Source organism: Strix aluco, chromosome 2 (genome assembly GCF_031877795.1).
Source record: "Strix aluco isolate bStrAlu1 chromosome 2, bStrAlu1.hap1, whole genome shotgun sequence".
NCBI classification, from domain to species: Eukaryota; Metazoa; Chordata; class Aves; order Strigiformes; family Strigidae; genus Strix; species Strix aluco.
In genome coordinates this window covers 70,970,796-70,991,842 of record NC_133932.1, presented here as the reverse complement: position 1 = coordinate 70,991,842, position 21,047 = coordinate 70,970,796, and the positions used below count along the sequence as shown (strand labels likewise).

The 21,047-nt window shown below is 42.0% G+C and overlaps 1 protein-coding gene across 2 annotated transcripts; it reads left to right on the top strand.

Annotated features, from left to right (window-relative positions):
* The first annotated feature begins 620 nt into the window (after positions 1 to 620).
* On the top strand, positions 621 to 20,675 carry LAMP1 (lysosomal associated membrane protein 1). Of its 2 annotated transcripts, none has more exons than XM_074815237.1 (9): positions 621 to 779; positions 10,200 to 10,315; positions 11,570 to 11,783; positions 11,890 to 12,051; positions 15,675 to 15,892; positions 17,577 to 17,699; positions 18,645 to 18,714; positions 18,885 to 19,055; positions 19,663 to 20,675. In XM_074815237.1, the coding sequence occupies exons 1-9, from the start codon at positions 728 to 730 to the stop codon at positions 19,800 to 19,802; spliced, it is 1,266 nt and encodes a 421-aa protein (XP_074671338.1). In that variant the 5' UTR covers positions 621 to 727; the 3' UTR covers positions 19,803 to 20,675. The 2 variants fall into 2 exon arrangements, with proteins under 2 accessions (XP_074671338.1, XP_074671339.1); XM_074815238.1 differs by lacking the exon at positions 621 to 779 and adding an exon at positions 9,829 to 9,850.
* The last annotated feature ends 372 nt before the right edge of the window (positions 20,676 to 21,047 follow it).

Sequence of the window (21,047 nt, the reverse complement as noted above, 5' to 3'; positions counted from 1 at the left end):
ATTTCAGAGTCACAGAATGGTTTGGGTTGGAAGAGACCTTAAAGACCATGTAGTTCCAACCCCCCTGCCATGAGCAGGGACACCTTCCACTAGACCAGGTTGCTCAAAGCCCCGTCCAACCTGGCCTTGAACACTGCCAGGGAGGGGGCAGCCACAGCTTCTCTGGGCAACCTGTTCCAGTGTCTCACCACCCTCACAGTAAAGAATTTCTGCCTTCTATCTAATCTAAATCTACCCTCTTTCAGTTTAAAACCGTTACTCCTCATCCTATCACTACACTCCCTGATAAAGAGTCCCTCCCCATCTTTCCTGTAGGCCCCCTTTAAGCACTGGAAGGCCACTAGAAGGTCTCCTTGGAGCCTTCTCTTCCCCAGGCTGAACAACCCTGCCGCTCCCAGCCTGCCCCATAGGTGACCTGCTCCAGCCCCTGATCATCCGCACCCCCAGGCCGCCCCGCCCGCCTCAGGGGCCACCGGCGGAGCGCGGGGGAGCCCCGCCCCCTCCTCTCGCGAGATCCTTCCCACCTCCCTCGCCGGGGGCGCCGGCTGCGCCGAGCGTGTGGGTCACGTGATGGTGCCCGGGCGGGGCCGGTGACGTCATAAGTCATATGACCGGCCGGGGCCGTCGCCACTCTCCCGAGCGCGGTGCGCCGCCGCCGCCGCCCCCCGCCACCGCCCTCGCCCCTTCTCCGCGCTCCTGCCAGTGCCGCCTCGCCCTGTCCCCCGCCATGGCTCGCGCCCAGGGCGCGTGGCGGCTGCTCGCGGTGGCCGCCCTGCTCGGTAAGGAGGGGGGCGGGGCGGCCGCGGCCTGTGGTGCCCGGTGGCGGGGAGGGGTCGCCGCGGCCTGGGGCGGCCCCGGGGCCGCCGGCGCTGGACGCGGCACCTGCGCGCCGGCTGTAACTGGAAACCCGCCCGCGGGCTCCCGCCCGCTGTTGCTATTCCGGGGCGGTGACTCTGACCCGGGGGGTCCTGGGCCTGCCGGGGGCGGCGGCGCGGCACCCAGCTGGTGCCTGGCCTGGGGCTGGGCCGCCGCCCGGCCGGTGGTGGGACGGGACGGGACGGGTCCGCCCGCAGGGGTCCCCGGCCGCTGCACTGCGGCGGGTCCTTTGGGGAGGTCATCCCTTTCCCTCCTTGCACCGGGCCCTTGCGGCGGCCGGGGGCCCCCGACAGCTGCCGGGGGTACGAGGGGAAGGACGGAGGGAAAGCGGCAGCGGCTGTGCTTGGCGGGGAGAACCGTGCGGCGGCCGGGAACGCTCCTCTGAGCATCTGCTCGGGATGGAGGGACAGCGCTCCGGGGAGAACCGGGAAATACGCCTTTACCTCTCACGAGGCATGGAAGCACAGGAACTACTGATGTCATTGCTAGGAAGTAGGAGGCTGGGGGTCAGAACTAGATGATTCTTAAGGTCCCTTCCAGCCCAAATCAATTTATGATTCTATAAGTAGCTCTTTCCTATAGCGCGTGTAATGCTCCCTTCACTACTGGCTTTCACCCTGCTGTATCTTGAGTGAAATCTGAAATGTTGCTGGAATAGATTTTGGTGCCTTGATGAGGTTTGTTAGTGCAGTAAGACTGTTTTATGAGGAAGTGTTTCTTGCTTGTTCACTGATGACTACCTTGCTTTAGCTTTCTTGCCTTGAAAGCCACATCACGCGACACAATATCAAGTTTCTGAAATGTGGCTTTGGCAGCAAAGGAAACTGCTTCAGCAGCTAGCACAAATATTTCCTCAGTAAAGCAGCAGTTGAGAACGGTTATCTGCCATAATTTTGGAGATTATGACACCCTTTGAAACTCTTTTAACTTTTCTTTGGTAGTAAATACCATTATCATTGTTGACAGTAGTTCAGTTTCACTGAGCCTGAAAGATGTCACTCACAAGGGGCACTGAGCAGTTGTATCCAGCTTTACAAGCACTGTGACTTACAGTGCTATTAGACTTGCTTTTTAGGACTGGCAACTTCAGTAGCATTGAACTGGTGTTATAGTGGGAATTCTTGTATAGCTTGTTTAATATAGTTATGCCTTAAATAAAGAATTGCTGTTGTTTGCCTTCTGATCAGTCTGTGTAGTTTTTAAGTGGTACCACGTGTACTGTTTTCTGGGACTGTAGTAGTCTTTCCCTGCTTAATTAGCAGTTACAAACATAATTCAGTGCATTAGCTTTGTCACTTTCTGGCATGTAAAATGTGTTAGATTCCTGCAGCTGAGGCAAGTTTATTTTACTAGCGTAACTAGTGACAATCAGGGCTTTGTACCTGTGACTAGTAGCTGGGTGTTTCTACATAACTTCATCCTACAATCTCAGGGGAAGACTTTGTGGTGCAAATAGAGACCCCTTCTTGGAGTACAGATAGCCACCCTCTCCTGCCAGAGTATGGGGCTTGGGGGTAGTGAAGGGAGAAGAATTTGAGATAATGAGAAGATAGGAGCTGAATTCTTTAGATGCTCGTTTACAGCCTTTTAGTCATCTGAGTGAACTGATGAGGATAAGGTAGTGATCACAGGAGGCTGAAGGATTAGCATGGGTGGGTCAGATGTGGAAGCTTGTTTGGCAATGCCTTGACTTTGGGACAATAGAAGATTTTTTTTTTTTCCTCCAGTGTACCTCACCACACCTCACTTGCTCTTCAGTGTGAATGGAGAACTGAAAAAGTAAGCACTAAGCTAAATATTTCATGTCAGCATTAAGTATTTCGTGATGAATTTCCTCATGAGTATCAAACATGTATATGGAATAAAAAAAAGGATTTAGGTAGTACAGTTATAAATACAGGGAATGGGGAGGTACAGGAGGTGAAGTACCTCCCCTCAAACTTAGATTCTGCTTTTTGAAGTATAGAGGAGTATTATGCTTGTCTAGTTTTGAGCACAGTGGATCAGTTGGGTTGTGTGCCAAGCCCAACAGAGCTGCTTATGCTCTTTGAGTCTTAGAGCACCTGTAGTTTTTTCCTTACTGAAACACAAACACATCAGAGAAAACATTTCTAAAAATCTCAGTTTAGAGTCAGACATGGATTCAGTATAGGGGAAGGAAAAATGAGTTTGACAAGGTAGTGTGATGCTGTTTCAGGGCTATTGACGCATAATTCATGTGTTTCTATTGCACAACTCTAGTTTAAAGGGGAATTTCAAACCTTGCTACCAATGTAGGGATAGCTGAGAGAAACTTGGATAATAAATTCCAGCCAATGACTAATTTGTTGTATTGTTTTCTTCAGTTTTGGCATTTCTAGCTGTGTGGAACTGAGACAGAGTACAAATTAGTTTTCACAAAATAGAACTGCTTTTATGTTGTGTGACTTTTGAAACGTTGTTTTACCAAATGCTGCCCTTAACACAGTGTTTGCTCGATTGGTTCTTTTAAGTGTGTTGACACGGACTCTAAAGATCTGAATTTGTGTGCTAATGCCAAGCCTGTCACCAGGTGATAGGTTACTCAGCTTTGACTTTGGCAGCTTTTCTGACTTTTGAAGTAACTTCTTACTTGCTGAGTAAGAATTCCTCAGGCTCCCTGACATGCTACTTTTGAGACATGCTCCCTAGGTTCCTGTTCAGGCTAACTGGGAAGTTTCATTTTTGGTGTAACCTGTTTCTGGATTGTTCTCTAGTGAATAGGATGTTTTCCAGTCAGTAGCAGACAATAAACTGAAGAATTGCCTCTAGGTACAGAGCAACCCTACTCAAAGAAAAGATGGATATTTTATTGAGAAGTTAACTACTGTTATCTCTGTTAGGCCTTTCTATGTCTTAAAGATAACTTATTTCTAGCACTAAGGAGACACGCCTTGCCTTTGCTTGTTGCAGCTTGACTGCAACAGTTTGTCTTTTCTCTCAAGTCAGGCATGATTATTTGGAAATTGTTTGAGAAAGCTTGGTGCCATAATGGATTTCCTGGTATTTATTCTCTTAAGCTTGGCAGGAGACCCTTTTGGGTGTGTGAGTGGCAGTAGTTAACACAGCTATTTGAACAACTCATTGCATTATCTTAATTCTAAATTACATATTTTAAAATGTACCTTATGCTTTGGTAAATCAGGCTTCCATGTTTTTTATGCATCTGACTCAAGATGGACTGGTGTCCCTTTCAATCTGAGGGTAACAGTCTCTTAACCGTCTGCCACTTGACAGCACTGCTGATTGCCAGTACTACTTTTTCTACTGTAATTCAAAGTGTGAGAGTGTTAGTAGCACCTTGGTAGTAGAGTGCAGAGTTTCAATTGCAGTTCAGCTCTGCACAGTGGGCCCTTGTCTAGCTGTTCCCTCTCCAGCGCTCAGGCTTGAGCACAGTAGTCCACACTTTATGCATTTAGTTTTATTAAACTTCAATGGCTTCTGATTTCTTAACAAGGTAGAATTCAGTCTGTGTAATATGGGAGCACCAGTTTGTCTTTACTTTCCTTGATGGAGGTGAGGTCTACTCTCTTTTCAATAGGACTGGGAGAGTGGTTTTACTCAGGCAGTTGGTTTATTATCTTTTTTCCAATATGCTCTCCTCTGAGGAGGCTTTATCTTTAAATTGTCAACACACTTGCTCCTTCCTCCAAAAGGGGCTGCCAGCTTGTTTGGGGCTGCCAGCTACCTTGAAGGATGTGTGTTAGTTGTGGGTGTGATAGAGCAGCTCGAACCAGAGCAAGTACAAAATGGACTTGTGTGAATGCTGGAAAGGATCTAGCCACCCAAGTTCAGACCTCCCAGTGGACTCATGTAATCAGCTGCTGTAGAGCTATCCCAAGACTTACTTCCTCTAGATAGGAAACTATAAAGAAGCTTCATGTGACTGAACTTGATGTGGTTGTGCAATTTGCTGGCCAAGTGGCAAGTGCAAGGCTGCTAAATAGCTTTTCCTTTACAATGCTTTTTTACTTTTATAAATTTGCTTATAAAGACAGAGGTTATTCATCTGCAAACTTGAATTGAGAAACAAAATGTTTACTGCCTTAACAAAAATCAACAATGTCAAAAACATAACCTGAGACTGTAAATTTGTTTCTGTTAGTTGGCAAGTGCATCTTGTAGGGCTGGATCAGGCACTTGATATAATCAGGTGCTGTATCTGCACAAGTGCAGCTGATTCTCTTTTACCCTAAAGTACTCTCATCCATCCTTGAATAAAGCTGTTCCCCCTTTCCACCACTGTGTTTGTGTTCAAGTGTGTCCAACAGCAGCTGAAGTGAGTCCAGCCTTGTCTTTCCCTACAATGCTTTCCAGGTAGCCAGTGTTCAGTCTTCTGAGTCCGTTGGTGACAGTTAAGTATAACTCATAATGTTATGAGAACCATCTTGTCTCATGCAAAGTGGTTCGTACATCAAGTCTGCCAAGGGATTTTCCTGCTTTCAGTTGTTCCCCAGAAATGTTAGGGTTAGTAAATAGTGTGATCTTTCAAATAATATTTTATTTTTTAAGTTCTTTTTCTGTACTATCCTAAGGTAGTATAGATCATGGATCCTAAGCAACTGATCTTGACTTGGTCTGCTGAGAAAGGACTTATACCAGGTGTCCCTCTGGGAAGTGGTGCTTACATTGGAAGACAAGTGATTAGAGGGGAGCATAACTCCTCAGGGATTTTTCTATTTTCTTCTCTGGCATAGATTTAGGAGTCTAAAGTGGTGATGAAGGTCACTACTTTGTTCACAAAATGACACTGAGCTGACAGGATCCTTCCAAACCATCAGAATGAGTAAATTACTGGGCACTTCTGCTCACACGTACAATAGAAAATAAACCTTCTTTAGATGAGAACCAGCACTTCTTATCTCCTTGGATTAATGCCCCATAGATAGCAGCGTTCGCTGCCATGTACCCTAAGAACATCTGGGCAAAGGTGCAGGGCAGCACAGCAGTGCTGTAGCGTGGGTACAGAATGATTGTGTAGTGCTGGTGTCAGTCAGCAAGCACCCCTTACCTTCCGAGTACTGCTGCACAGCAATTACAGGGTAGGCTGTAGCCGAGGAGAGTCTTTGATGTGTGTGACCAGGCTGTGGGTGTGATACTCTGAACCACTGTCGCAGCACTTGTGGGGAGCAGTTAGCTGGGCTATGCTGCAGCCATGGTTTTCCTCCCTCATGCCATAGTCACTCAGTGTAATTGCAAACAGTCCCATCCACTTAAACTACTGATGTGGAATATGTGCCCAGGTGGATTTGGACGGTTTGCTGTCCTTTCCTTCAAGAGGGAGGAAGAAAAATACTGAAGAGGCTTTTACTTATGCAGGAAACATGTCTATAGTAACGAAACCCAGATTATATAAAAGTAGCTTTTGTGTTTGAAATCCTTATTGTCAGTGTTCCATGTTTCTAATAAAGACTGGAGACAAAGTAAATCATTAACTACAGTAACTGAAGTCCTCTTTGCAAGCAGTGTAAACAATTGCCATTAATATATGCTTGCTTTTTTAGAGCACAACAACCATTCATCTTTCTCCCTTAGTAGGTTTCCATTATGTGGCAGAGTAACCCAAGGGTAGCTGTGCTTGGCTAACAGGATTTCAGTTATAAAAAGGTTGAAACCCAGAAGCATCTTTGTGTGGTCAAAGCCGTTCTAAGAGCCAAATTCAAAAGGACTCAGATTTAGATTGTTCAAATGTGCTAGATGGTTTTATTAGCTTAGTAGTTTTCAGTTTAAAATAAACTTAACTTGTTGAGGTAGATTTCTTTAAGATAAATTGTTATATAACCAAGCAAGTCTTCGTTTTGATTGACTTGTTTATTGTATTTCAGTGTTAATATGATCTGCTTGGGTTTTTTGATGTAGGTACATTAGGTAAGGCAGGGTGCTGGATTTAATTCGGGTGACATATCTAGCTGTTTTAACTTCTATCTTTTCTTGCATGAAACTATAATTTCAGAAATGAGGCATAAGGCGAGAGATTTTTCTTATGATTTTCAATTGAAAACATGCAGCTAGAATAAATACGTAAGCAGCCCTTTTTCGGAACCTACTGGAGTACAAAGGAAGCATCTGAACTAAGTGAAATTTCTTTGATATGAGTACATTTTTGATGATTCCTCTACTAGATATCTGTAGCATAATATTTCCAGCCAAGTGAATAATGAACTTCACAAAACTTACTTTTTGTTATTGAAAAGTCTAGGAGCTCTTCAGTGGAGTAAATCTGTAGTACTGCACTTGCTCTAGTGCAGGTAGTTGTCAAATAGGGCACGGCAGTTTATTAAGAGCATTTCAAGTCTGAAGTTAAGAAACTGGAGGTTGTATCAGGTTTTGTTAAATAGCAAAGAACAATATTGTTATGAGAAGTACAAGCAATATTCTCAACTTGTAGATACGCCATGACAAAAATTGAGCAATACTTTATGTAACTTAATTAGAAATATTCCCAGGACAGATTGATTCAACATCAGTTTGCTTTTCTGTATTCATGACATTTTGACTGTAGGCTCTTACTATTTGTGGGCTGGTGATGATTCATGCATTAATCACTAGTCGACACTGAAACTGTCTTCACAAACTCAACAGCTGCTTTCCTGCGAAACCCAGCGAGCTCTTCCTCTGCCTTAAACTGGCTGGAGTGAAGAGTAGGAAGGACCTTTTTTCCTTCAGTGTCTTGATTTGGTTTTCAGTGTTTTTTTGCTAAATTTTCTTTGCCCCTATGTCCCTTAATGTTTCATCTGCATTCCTCCAAGACCATGGGAGAAGATGATGCTGCAGCACAGTGTTTGCTCTGATCGCCATCCTTGTGCACACTGGCTTAGTCGTGGTGAAACAGCTTTCTTGCTGCTTCGAGGACAGCTCAGTGTCTCGTGCTGGATGTGTCTGTCTCATCTCCAACACTGCAAATCCAGCAACTGCTGAACATTTCTTAAGGAATGGGGTTTCATAACGTTTGTTCCACAGTAACAAAATCAGGTTTCATATCATGGTGTGAATTTAACCTCACAAAAATCTAGTACTTATGCAGGTGGTATTTTTTACTGTTTGTTCATACCCCTTTATATTCTATTAATTAAACTTGCTGAGGGTGATTTGTCACCTCTTCATTCCCAGAATCTGTCTTTCATTTGGTGCTTTCTGGTACCTCTGTGTTGTCTTTTGTTGTTCTCTGAATCATCTGTAACAGGCAGGTCTGTCACATTTTCCTTTAGGTCAGCAAAATTTTTCTTATTTGCTTTTCAGTCTTTTCTTTCCCCTGCATTTCTTCTTGAAACTGATTTTTTTTTCTTCTTTCATTCTTTTACTGCCTATTATTTGTTTATTTTTAGCTCTAAAATTGCCAACATTTTTAATAGCTATCAAACAAGGGCGTCAGCATGGATGGTGAAGATTTTCCTTATAGCACATTTTCCATTGGTTGTGTTAGTCAAGGAGCCATGGACTCTTCCCTGCCTCTATGCTGTGCTAAAAATCTTCAGGAAAGTGTAAGCAGCTTGCTCTTGAGAAAAGAAGTGCTTGGGTAAAATGTAAACAAGTTCCAGATGTAATTTCAAATTGAAGGAAACTTTGCAAATTGAAACTTCCGTGTGGAGGAGCATTGACTGTTTCTAGTACTGCTCTGAAGTGCAATAAATAACATTTTCTTTGTGAATGTATGTTGCCTAATGAGCACTGAGCTGGACATAAAGGCAAAGGTAGGACAGTTTTGCTTTGAAGTACCAATTTTCTACACTATCCATTCTTAAGCAATTTCTTTCTTCTGTCTGTCTCTGGTTTCAAGTCTAGTCTCTTTAAACAGCTGGGTAAAATGTATGAATTCCAGTTTAAGTTTTGGCCCCCTTTGGTGCTGGGGGAGGATATATTGTTGCTAAGGGGAAGGCAACAAGGGAAAAGGCTGAGTGCCAGAGAAATTGTTTCCAATGTGTTCCTACAACTGAAGGGCCTTCTACCAAAGTCCAGTTGACAAAAGTCCAGTTCTTCTTAATAATTGTCTTAATACATTTGTACATACCATAGTTTTGTAGTGAAAAGTTTTAAAATTGGTACTTCTTGAAAACTTTTTGGGGAGGGAAGCTAGCTAATGGATAACCCTTCAGCTGGATCTTTTTGCTGTATCAGCAGTTGAATGGATTAGCATGTTTGACTCTTTAAAGCTTAATTGCTTGAGATAGTGGTTTATGTCTCACAGCTGCTTTTTTTATCAGGTTTTCTGCAAGACTGAAGTTGCTGCAAATGCAAGCTGATAAAATGCTACCATGAAAATGGTGCAGGGTTTTTGCCGTGAGGTTTGTTTCAGATGTGACAAATTGAGAATCAGAAAAATCAAATGCTCTACGATAAAGGACTTGGATCACCTTGGTATTATTTCAGATACAGGAGCACTGTCCAGTTCCCCTTACTGCAAATGAAGTATGAGATAACCAGCTTTCTGGCTGTATCCAGCCTGCCACAACACATCCCCTAGATGAAGCTTCATTGGCAGTGGATGCTGGTCTAAGTCCATGCTGCTGTCGGGAAGGATGATCCTGTGCTCCTCTTGCCACGTGTTCTTACCCTGTTAAGTCAGTAATAGTGTGGTCGGTTGTACTAGTGCTCTGAGCGCTGGGGCTGGAGGGGAGCGAGTGGGGGGGAAAAGCCGAGCTTTTGTCAGGAGCTGGGTCTGAGGTTAGCTTAAATCAGTCAGGAAAAGATAACCTCAGTCTGTGTCAAGGTCTTGGCCCCGATCCTCCTCTCAAGTGCAGAGAGTGTGATGACAGTAAAAAGTTCTCCTGGCAAGGGTGGCATGCTCCATCATGCTATTTTTGGCAGTCCCTCTAAAACATCTGCAGTCAGTCCAAGCTTTCTAAATGCTGCATTCAGTGCATGTACAGCTGAGTGTCCTGGTACAGCGGGAATGAAGGCTGCGTGGTGTGCGGGGGGAAGGCTGAGCGTTGTAGGCATGGAGGATCAAATATGCGAAGTCAGTTCAGGCTGAAGGTTGCTAAATAGTTGCTGTGTAGGGTGAACACTGGGTAGCTGCCTTGAACAGTATAACTGGTGTTTGTTGCAAGTTTTTCTTACCCTCTGAGGACCCAACATGTCAACAGTTTCAGTTTGGGTGGCTTTGTCGTTGTATAAATGGGGTGTTCAGTTTGTCCTCTGTGTGTTAGTGATGTTGAAGCTAGTGTAGAGACTGTTCATGCCCAGGTTTCCAAACTCAACTGCTGTTTAGGATGTACTCCCAAAATGTACAGTTGTACATATTTGTCTCTTTGGGATCAAAAATAAAAATTTGTTACACCAATTTAACCACTTGTCATTCTTAACAGGCTTTTTACAGGCTTCCTCTTCATTTGAGGTGAAAGATTCAAGTGGTAAGGTCTGCATAATTGCTGATTTGACTGTAGACTTCTCAGTGGAATACAAAAGCAGGGGGCAAAAAGAGGTAAGGGCACTATCTCACTGCTAGTCTCTAACTTGTATTTATAAAATGTGTGGTATTTTTGCATGTGCACAGTATTTAAACTCTGAACAAATATTTATGGAAAAACTGCTTCAGCAAAGACTTCCCCCCTCTGTCATGTTGCATCAACTTTTCTGTATTACTGATGCATCTTCTAATTAAACAACAGGGTTAAGGCTGCCTGAAACCATCACAGACAAATGCATGTGTGAAATTGCTGTTGTGGCTGAAGTTCCACACCAGTTGTATTGGTAGCTAGAATGGCTTTCACTGGAACTGTGAAGGCAAAAATGCTACTAAGCATCTTTTGGTGAACTTGGTCATACTTAGATGGATTAGATCTGAACTAAGACTAGCTTTTAAACTTCCCTGTAATCTGTGATCTTCTCATTTAGCAAATCTGTAGATTTCAGCATGTCTACAGTCTAGTGCAGTGCTTACAGGTTGTTCCGTATTAACAGCAAAAGCCTGTTAATGGAAAGCTAAAAATTTTTATTTATAAATACTCTGCTTTTCAGTTTACTTTTTTGGCTATCTTCACTACTGAACAGGAATTGTGGATTATAAATAATCTCATTGCAGTTGCATGTTTTGAGGCACTCTTATTGAAGATTATTTTTTCTAGCCATCAGTGTAATGCGAGATTAAAAAAAATGAGGTCTGAGATCCTGCTGATACTGGTATATGAGTTTGCATTCAGAGGTGAATGCTTTCATAACATGCTTTTGCCTGTTTCTTCTTGTAAGCAGCAAGCTCAAAACTTTCCAGTAAACATTGTATTGGTCTTCAGGTACCACATTACTTCTCAATATGTAATAAACTCAAAGTATTATAGCCAAGCTATGTAGGCTGTACCATTTGCTTTAGTTCTTGCGCAATTGTGCTACAAGAAGCAAAGCTTAAATTCTCTCAGTTTTCATATGTCCAGAGTTTGCCAGATTTGAGTCACGTAGTACAAAAGTACCTGCAAATTCATAGTGCTAGTTTAGGGGGAAAAAGTCTAAGAGATGCTGTGAGTATGTACCGTTTTATCCTCAAGTTTCAGAGAGCAATATTCTTAGAAATCTGAGTGCCAGTAACATGCTACTTGCTATATACAGGTGTATAAGTAGAGATCTTACAGCATGCATGAATGTCAGCTGTATGCTTTACAACAGTTTCATAGGATATTAGAAAGCAGTAAGGAAAAGCTGTTACATCATCCCATTTACATGTGTTTTGTTTCCTACCCCACAGTTTGCACACTTTTTTCTTCCACAAAATGCTACAGTAGAGCCACAGAGCTCATGTGGTAGCGGTAACACATCTCATCCCATTCTGGTATTGGGTTTTGGAGCAGGACATTCATTAAGCCTGAATTTCTCAGAACTTGCAGACAAGTACCAAGTCGAAGAGCTAGTTTTCCACTACAATTTGTCAGATGCAACTTTATTCCATAATTCAACTGCAGGTAAGGTGAAAACTTCCTGTTCTCATTGTGTTAACCTTTAGAGATGTAATACTGATTTGTTTCTGTAAATACTGTTTCATACTAATGCAATGCAATCTTTTTGCAGGAGAAGTGAAGAGAGTATCACATAAAACTATTATTCAGGCATATGTGGGCACAAAATACAGATGCATCAGCTCCAAGCATGTCAACATGAAGAATGTGAACATTACTTTTAGCAATGTTACTTTGGAAGCCTATCTCACAAACGGCACTTTCAGTATGAACAGTAGGTATCTTGTAACAGAAAATGTACTTGGTGAGCTAGTATTTCCAATAATAGATTATTTCTTTAAGTCCTGACTAATCATATTTAGGCAGGTACAAACTGGATCTGCAGCTCTAATAGCAGCATCTTTTGAAATGAACGGACCTGCTTCAGGTTTTCTCTGTAGGGGTGTCAGCATCCACGACTAGAAGACAGCGCAGTGTTCGCATGGGTTTTGTACAGGTATTGGAGAACACCCCTTCTGTTCATGAGTATTTGTGGGTGTAAACATCTGCTGTGGTAGGTCAACTGGGCACATGGCCAAAATCCTAGTTTAAGAAGTATCTGATGACTGCCAAGTATTATGCCTTTACCAAAGTAATTTGAACTAGTTACTGTGTGCTCTGGGGAAAATTAGTGATATAGTGGCAGACAATAGAGAACTGATCTGTAGGGAGCAGATACGTACATCTTCCTACAGGAGGCTTTATGTAAGCTGTAACAGTGATGTTCTTTCTCTGTCAGGCTCAGTTACAGAGCATCTTTTTGTCCTGGTGGCTTGTATTGAAAAGCATTTTGGAATTTTACTGCTATAATGAGTTTTGGAATTTTACCGCTGACAAACTGCTTTAAGGTGTGTTTGTGTCCTTTGCTTTTGTGGCAACACTCTTCAAACACAGAGCCGTGTAAACTTATCACCCATGCTATCTTAAGGAGTGATAAGTCTTTGCCTTTTGGGGCAAGTAAGAAGTCTTCATTTTCTGGGAAATGTAGAACTTTTCTTATGCTGTTAATCCTATTTATGCACCTGTTAAATTGAAACAACTCTTAAAAACTAGGGTAGTCAGTGCTGGCATGGGATGGATACACTGAACAAGTGCCTTCTACAGGAGTATCTCTACCTTGTCCCGTATCTCTGAAAAATACCTTGTCTGATGCATGGTAATACTGACATTGACTTCTTTTATGGCTGCCTGGCATGACTGGCTCAGATTTCAGTGTGTATCATTCTCTTGATCAGTCTTTTCCATTCAATGAACTAGTTTGCAGCAAAGATGTGGACCTACATTTGTAATTAAAAGTATCTTATTTCTATTACTCCAGTCTTTAGAACTATCTCTTTTTAATATGATACCTCAATCCAGTTACATCAGATAACCGATCACTTATCATGCATATCAGCAGGCTTGAACATAAGCCATAATATTGGGAAAAGCTGGTTTTTAACTTATACAAAACTTCAATAAAATCTCCCTACTGTGTAATACTTTTCCTTTTAAGACCACTTATTTTTTTCTTCTTACATAGTCCTTTGGTTAAAACAATTCAATATTGCATTATTTCTGGAGGGTGTTTCTTATGCAACACAAGTTTGTCAGTATTTGCTTTATTTTCTGGACTAATATAAATGCTTTAATTTACCATGATCACTTCCCCAGAGTTGCTTTTCTCCATGGTACCACTGTCTTGATGAAACTACTGAGCCTCAGAAAAAAAATTATTTCCTATGATCGTGGGATAAACACTGGTCTGAGTTTAAGCTTTTTGTTTTGTGGGTTTTTTGTTTCCACATTCCTGTTATCCATACTGCCATGCACAGTTTTTTCTTTAAATTACCATCATCCCTAAGTTTTTATTACTCTCTCAGGTCTGCACTCAGATTTTATTTTTTTTCTATTCCTGTGGCACAATGAGCTCTTTCTTGTTTTTTTTTTTTTTTATTCAGATGGTTAAAAAATTCTCACTTTATCCTTTTTTTAAGTCTTCTTGTCCCTGAAATCACATTGTTCTTTCCAGATCAGTTCCTCTTTTCCATTCTTGTAGACTTGAGACTTCTCCTGTCCTTTTGGCAGCTAGTTATTGATAAACTTTAGATCTGGAATTCTCCCTTAACTTTTTCTCCCTGCAACTTTTTCATTAGAGGATATTTCTGCTGGTGATCTGGGCAAGGCTAGCTGAAGTCAGTATTCAGTGCATCACTAGCAATGGTAACTTCTGTCAGTGTACCTAGAGGATAGTGACTGAGGTTACAGTAGTGATTATCTGCAGCTCTGAAGAAAAGGAGGGTTTTGTTCTATCTGTTGGTAGTGTTGTCAGCTGCTTTCCTGTAACTGTCAGAAAAAGACATAAGAATTTGTCTCCTCTTCAAATCTGTCTTGAAGAGTTACTAGGAGCTCTGCTGTAAATAAGTTCAGTAAAAATACTGTATCAAGACACCACCTAGAACAAACTTTCATTTAAAGTGATTTGGTTGTTTCCATCTTTGTCAACTTGAGTAAGAGGCTCTATGTGTTGAGGTCTTGCAGATGGAGGGAAACTCTACATTGAAGTACCAAGTAAAGCTGCTGTTTCGTTTGTTTATTAGGGAATGATCACATTTTGGGACCTGACCAGTATCCCTACAAAAGATAGGGTCACTCCTCCATTCATCCACCTCCCTCTGTTCTTTGACTTTCCAGAAATGGAGTAGAAATAGGAGAGCATGCTATGTTGGAGTCTCTGACTTCAGAAGGTGTGACTAGAGTTCCTCTTTCTGAGCCATAATCAAAAATTAAATTGCTGTTTAAGTTCAGATATTTAGTATCTGCAAGATACATACGGATTAAATGTTAGAAGTAGTCCCTTTGAGACAGAATTGACTGCTGCTGCAGTTGCCGTCATCCTTATGAAGTGGCAAGCTGTTATCCCTGACATGTGGAGATGACCTTGCCTTGGGACATGGAAGCCTCTACTACAGTAATGACTTTGCTGTGACCTTTGGTTTTGGCTTGGATGTTCAATGCAGGAATCTTCTTGGCTCCCAGATCAAGTTCAGATCTTGCTGCCAGGTGTTTCTGAGTACTCTAGCAAATAAATCAGAGTCACTGTTGTTTCTTCTTTTGCCTTGGAAGTTGCTGCTGAACTGGGTGAAGAGAGAAGGCAGTCTTACACATCTTCACTTACCCTTGTACCACCAGTGGTGGGTGGCTGCTAATGCAGGACGAAAGGGAGGATGGATGGGAAAGGACATAGCTGAAATTTTGCCATGAGCAGCAGTGGTTTGGAATTCCTTTGTTAAGGATAGAAGAGCCACAGCACTGCTGTGAGGACTTGGGAGGTCCAGCAGTATTTTAATGTTACAACGAGTATTGCCAAAAGAGTAACATGGGGACCTCACAACCTGGTAGTGTAACTGAGGAGAGGGGAGGGAGACCACATCTCCTGGGAGACCACTTTTACCAGTGGGCAGGAGAACTGTTCCTCTGCCTCTAGCCCACGAGTGCCCAGAGCATCTAAGGGGTACTTATCTCAGCCCCGCTGTGAACATTCGGCGGGAATGCTGGCTCTGTCAGCGTAGCAGTATCTTATTTATCCTGACTTGATGGCAAAGTGAAATGACAGACATGAGTGAAAGTAGATGTGGTCATGGTGAACTTCTGTAAACAGCAGCAGAGGGGTCACTTTCCTATGCCAAGCTTTAAAAGTGTCTCAGACTTTGTGACAAGAGTTTAGGTAGTGCTTTACCATTGCGTTTCTGAGCTTTGATTATCTTCTATTAGGAAAAGCTACTTGAAATTGTGTCTTCCTTTCCCTTGAGGATTAAAAAGGTAGATCATCCCACAGCTTCATTTTGTTTGGTAATGACTGTTTTCCTTTCTCTCCAGAGACTGAATGTGCTGAAGATATGGTCTCAACTACTGCTGTAGCGCCTACAACTCCTAAACAGACTACTAGCCAGGTTCCAACAACTAGCCCAGCACCAACTGCATCGCCCCCAAATCCTGCAGTTGGGAAATACAATGTGACTGGTCCAAATGGAACCTGTGTACTGGCCTACATGGGGTTACAGCTTAATATCACCTATCTAAAAAAAGATGGAAAGGTACTTTTTTTTTCTCCAAAGCCTTAAGATTCCTTCTTTGGGGAAGACTTGGTAAACTATTATAGGCTAACTTTTTTCTTTAAAAATCCCAGTTCTTTGTGATGTTCGTCCATGTTTGTCCTTTATTTGAATTGCTTAACTTGAACTAGACTAGTGACAATTTCAATAGTTCTCTTCTACTGAAAGTGGTCATGAAAGATTTTTTCATTCAGTGAGAGTACTAAACTTGTCTGTCAAATCCAGTAAGTGTATGCGGCTATTCCACAGAAGCAGTAAAAATTATCAAGATATGAGTAGGGGGAATCTGTTATCATATCAAAGATGCCATCTAAACAATATTTTTTAACTGTTAAATGCAGGAATTTGGCGTGAGGCATCTGAATAAAAACAGTGAATGACTGTTAGAAGGGAAAATTGTTACTGCTGTAAAACTGGACAGGCTTGTGACTTAATTTCCAGCCAGCACCAAAGAGGCTTGGGTTTGACTTTAATGCTTAAGAGCTACTTAATGGCTGATTTTAACAGCAAGAATGCTACATGGTTTATGTAAGATCCAGCCCTGGCACAGGTTCTTTCCCTCTGTTGATGCGAAGCCAAGCTTGCCGGCCCCGTGGACAAACCTGTTGCCTGCTGACCGGTAATCCCAAAGAGACGGCTGAAAGCCCTCAATAGGAAACAGATACCAAGGGTCAGCAAACCTTTATGTTCAGTGAAGCTTTGTTACAAGGACCTTTGATCACAAGCTGCTTTTTCCTAGCCTGTGGCTTAATCTGAGGTAACGAGGATGAGCATTGGCAAACAAATTATGGTGGCTTTTGTGTAGTTTAAGTTGGATCTCAGTGAGGAAGGACCTGGTGTGTGAGGAGGGTGGTATCTGTAGGATTTAGCTGCTTAATGCTGTGGTGCAGAGGAATCTATTGCATTTATGATGATGACTGAGAAGTAAAATCATGAGCACTGAGAGCTGGTGTGTGGCTGTACAGTAGCTGGTGCTGATGGCAGCTGTGTTTTAGCCACCTTTAATTGTGTGAAGTTCCCTGAGCATGTAGCATGGCATTCTAGCTCTGCTGAACAGCTGATCTGTAGTGCAGTGACCAGTGAGAAGGTGGCAAATAGGTTTTCCAAAGTCACATGAGGATCAGCTTAGAGCTACTGAGAGGTTTCTATTTGATTGTTTGGCAAGTGCATTTAAGTCAGTCTTCTGCAGATACAGGACGGTATAAAATCACTACCACAGTCAAATCTAAAGCATTTTGAACTGAAGGGAGTTGCAAGATGATCGTGCTTACAGGCAGTTCCCTTGATTGCCTCTTTGTTATGGCAAAGCGGTATTTTACGGCTTGTTGCCCCTTGTGTAGTGGTGTTTATTGATGTTTTTCCTTAAGCTGCTTGGACCAAAGATGTTTAGTGTGGAGAAAGCAGCAGGTCATTGACTGCAGCCAGTCAGGGCTGCAGAAGGCTTCCTTAAGCATGCAGAGCGTGCTCTTTGTTAACTCTGTGCCAGCCTGGTAACTCGGGTGCAGCATACGCCAGCCTCTAACTGGCACACGTACCTGCCCCGGTGTCTGTAACGTGTGGGCAAATACGCACTGTGTGCATGAGTACAGGCAAGCTAGAAGTTGACTGAATGTGTGGTGATGTGTTAGTCTCTTCAGATGCCATAACTGGTCCTCTTCTCTCACAGATGGGTTTGGACTTGCTGAATTTCATACCACATAATACAACTTTTTCTGGGAGATGCGACAATACGTCTGCCTTCTTGAATCTGACTTTTGAGAAAACAAGGGTTATCTTCCACTTTGCATTGGTAAGAATCTCTAGACAGCATGTAGGGCCTGCAAGACTTTTCATGTGGGGAAAACTAATCGGGACAAGTACAAGAGAAAAAAAGATGCAACTACAGAGAGGGGAATAAATAATTCCTTTATTTTTAATACTAGGATTTAGAGGTTTTAATACTTGGTAACCATTATGAGGAAATAATATGTACACGTATATATGCACACATACATATGTATACACAGAAATGTATTTTGTCTGGAATGGGGATTTCTTTTAAGGTTGTATTGCCAACTCTCTAAAGCTTCTTGCCCAAACTGTGAACAGCCTGTGACAAGTAGGTATTTCGTCTAATCGTACAAGTCCAGAACTGGATTTAAATCCTCATTAATATTCTGTGTCTAGCCCAAGGGCCATATGTGCTTGTTTTATGGTCTTCTATGATGGTTGGGAATCCTGTTTTCCACAGCCCTGCCCTAGTGCTGTATTAGAGCTGTGGACCCTTGAGGACCAAATCCACTGTGTTTGTCAGAGCTTCGTGCTCCTTCTAATACTTGTGAGATTGATCAAATGTGACCACCTTGACCCGTTGTTATTAAATGACTCCCCACATCTCTGTGGGGTACCGAGCTGCTTTAAAACTGTATCTGTACCACAGGTGAGACTGTTGCAGCAGCCTGGTTAAGGCATAGGGGGTGCTGTGCCTGTAGTGTGGAAGTCAAGTCAGCAGTCTGAGGGGTGACAGTCCCTGCTTACCTCCCCCAAAGTAGCCTTCTCAAAGGTGCATATCTTCTGTAGCTGTTCTCTCCTAGAGTGCAACTAAAGCTCTTCCTTTGGATGCTAATCCAAATTGTGGACCATCCTTTGAAAACCTTTCTCAAAATGCATGCAGAATTGAACCCAAATGTTAACAGCTTATGTTGTACATCAGTAACTTAAATGACAACTACTGGTTTCTTTTTTTTTTTTAAAGAATGCAAGTACTGAAAAATTCTTCCTGCAAGGTTTGAATGTAAGCACAACTCTGCCTTCTGAAGCAAAAGGTAAGGAGTTTTAAGAAGTCTACTTTCAGTCACTACTTGTATAAATATTCAGGGTTTCCTACATTAAATAACATGTTAGAAATGTTGGGGATGAACGTATTGAATCTAGGCTCTATGAGCTTACGGCTCCTGCTCTTCAGGATTTTGTAATAAGACTTTCTCTTGCACAGTTCCAAAGTTTGAAGCATCGAACAACAGCATGAGTGACCTGAGAGCTACAGTAGGGAACTCCTACAAGTGCAGTGCAGAGGAGAACCTCCAGGTCACAAACAACGCACTTGTCAATGTATTTAATGTTCAGATTCAGGTTTTCAAGATTGATGGAGACAAATTTGGGGCAGGTAAGAGGTTTACATTTTGCAGGGGGAACTGAAGGTTTGTGAAGTACACTTTGATATAAACATAATATTCTGTAGTCAAATGTCAGCTTGTGGGTGCTGTGCTTAGTCTCTGCTGTAGATGATATGGGGACTGATGTCTGAGTTGAGGCTAGTGCAAGAAGTATGTAAAAAGCTTTGAAATAACTAGGACTTGCTCCTTGTGGTCCAGAGAAGAGTTAAGGAAGAATGTTAACTTTCTGCCCTAACTAAAGGGGCAGAGTTCTGGGAAGTTCCTAACTCTTTTAGTGAACACTGTCCTTTGGGACTGTGGTTAAAGCAAAACAGCTAGGGGAGGACTTGCATGGATATCTCTGATGGCTAAGCCTGTGTGCAACAGTAACAGCTCTTGATAAGGCAACAATTATTATAAATCTTCATATTGTACATACAAAACTAGTACTAGAAAGACCTCATCCTGACTTGGCTTCCTTTTGGTTGTTGGCAAGCTAAGCTAGAAGTTAACTTGAGCCAGTTTTATCTGTGTGCTGAGCGCAGAAGCTTGAAGTTCTGGCTATAGCCATCTGTTGCTGCATGGGTGCCTAACATGGATCTTTTTCTCTCTCTTCAGTGGAAGAATGTCAACTGGATGAAAATAACATGCTGATCCCTATAATAGTTGGTGCAGCCCTTGCTGGTCTTGTTCTCATTGTCTTGATTGCTTACTTGATTGGTAGAAAGAGGAGCCATGCTGGATATCAAACAATTTAATGACTTGCACTAAAATTCAGTGTAGATGAAAAGCAATTGCAAGAGGCTGGGAAAAAGAAAAACCCACACATTTCCCCTGAGCTGAGATTGATATTGTAAGGGAACACCTTTTCTTGCAAATTGCTTCTTCTTTAAAGTCTGCTTTATTAAATGTGAAATCATCTTGCAGCATTTAACTATGCACAAAAATAACTTCTGAAAATTCTGGTGTTTAATTTTGCTAACTAGTTTAAATATTTACCCACTTAGAAACAAGCAAAAAGTTTTTAAGGGTGCTTTTTTGGAATTGGCGTAAGGTCATGTCAGCTAAAGATTCCAGAGAGGGATGTTGCTAATTCACACTGACTCAATTTCAGAATTCTTAACAAAGGGAAAAAGTTCATTCTTTGTACTGCTGCCATTCAGTGATGATGTTAATTATACTGATGATGCATTTAAAGTTTAGTAACAACTGACAAAATCAAAACTTAAAATCTAAACTCCACCTTGTCTCTTAGGTGTGTATTTTTTACTTAGCTTTAAACTCAATGCCTGGCACATGCAGGGTGTGAACAACACAATACTCCAACCTTACAGGAACTCTTTAATGATTGGACAACTCCCTTGTTTGATATTTTTGATGCTATACCAGCTTGTTAGGAGCTGGTACTTTTTTAAAATGGGTGTTATTTTTATTTACTTTTTTTGTAAAGTGATTTCAGTCTATTCTGTTGGAAGGTCCAGAGAGATCCTGTTACTGCACATGTGTACAATATAGATCTCAATCTGCTGATTCTCTTGCTTTAAACTTGGCTGGGGGTTGTACACTTTAAGGATCAGTTCTTATGTATGCATTGCCTGTAACAATGCTAATAAAGACACTTTTTTTCTGTATATCTTAGTGTTTCTGATCACTCTTAAAAATGTTTGACTGTTTGCTAAGTGCTAAGGTTGTGGTTTGGCTCTACTGGGGAAGTTTTAAACAATCCTTAGTGTGGAGTTGTGTTAAATAAGTGTTCTAAGTTTTTTCTCTAGCACAAAGGTGAGGCTTAACTGTGCATCTTCAAAACAGTCCCTTGTTTTGGACTTTGTGCTTGGAAACAGGTAAAGCTTCTGTGTATCAATAACCTGAGATCTGAAGAAGTTAACTCCTTCATTAAACTGCCACTTGCTGAGAAGTGTCAGTACATTGGTCTGCCCTGCTAAGCATTGCTTTCCAGAAGTGCTGTTAAAAACTTGGAATAAGGACTGTATAAATGACACTTT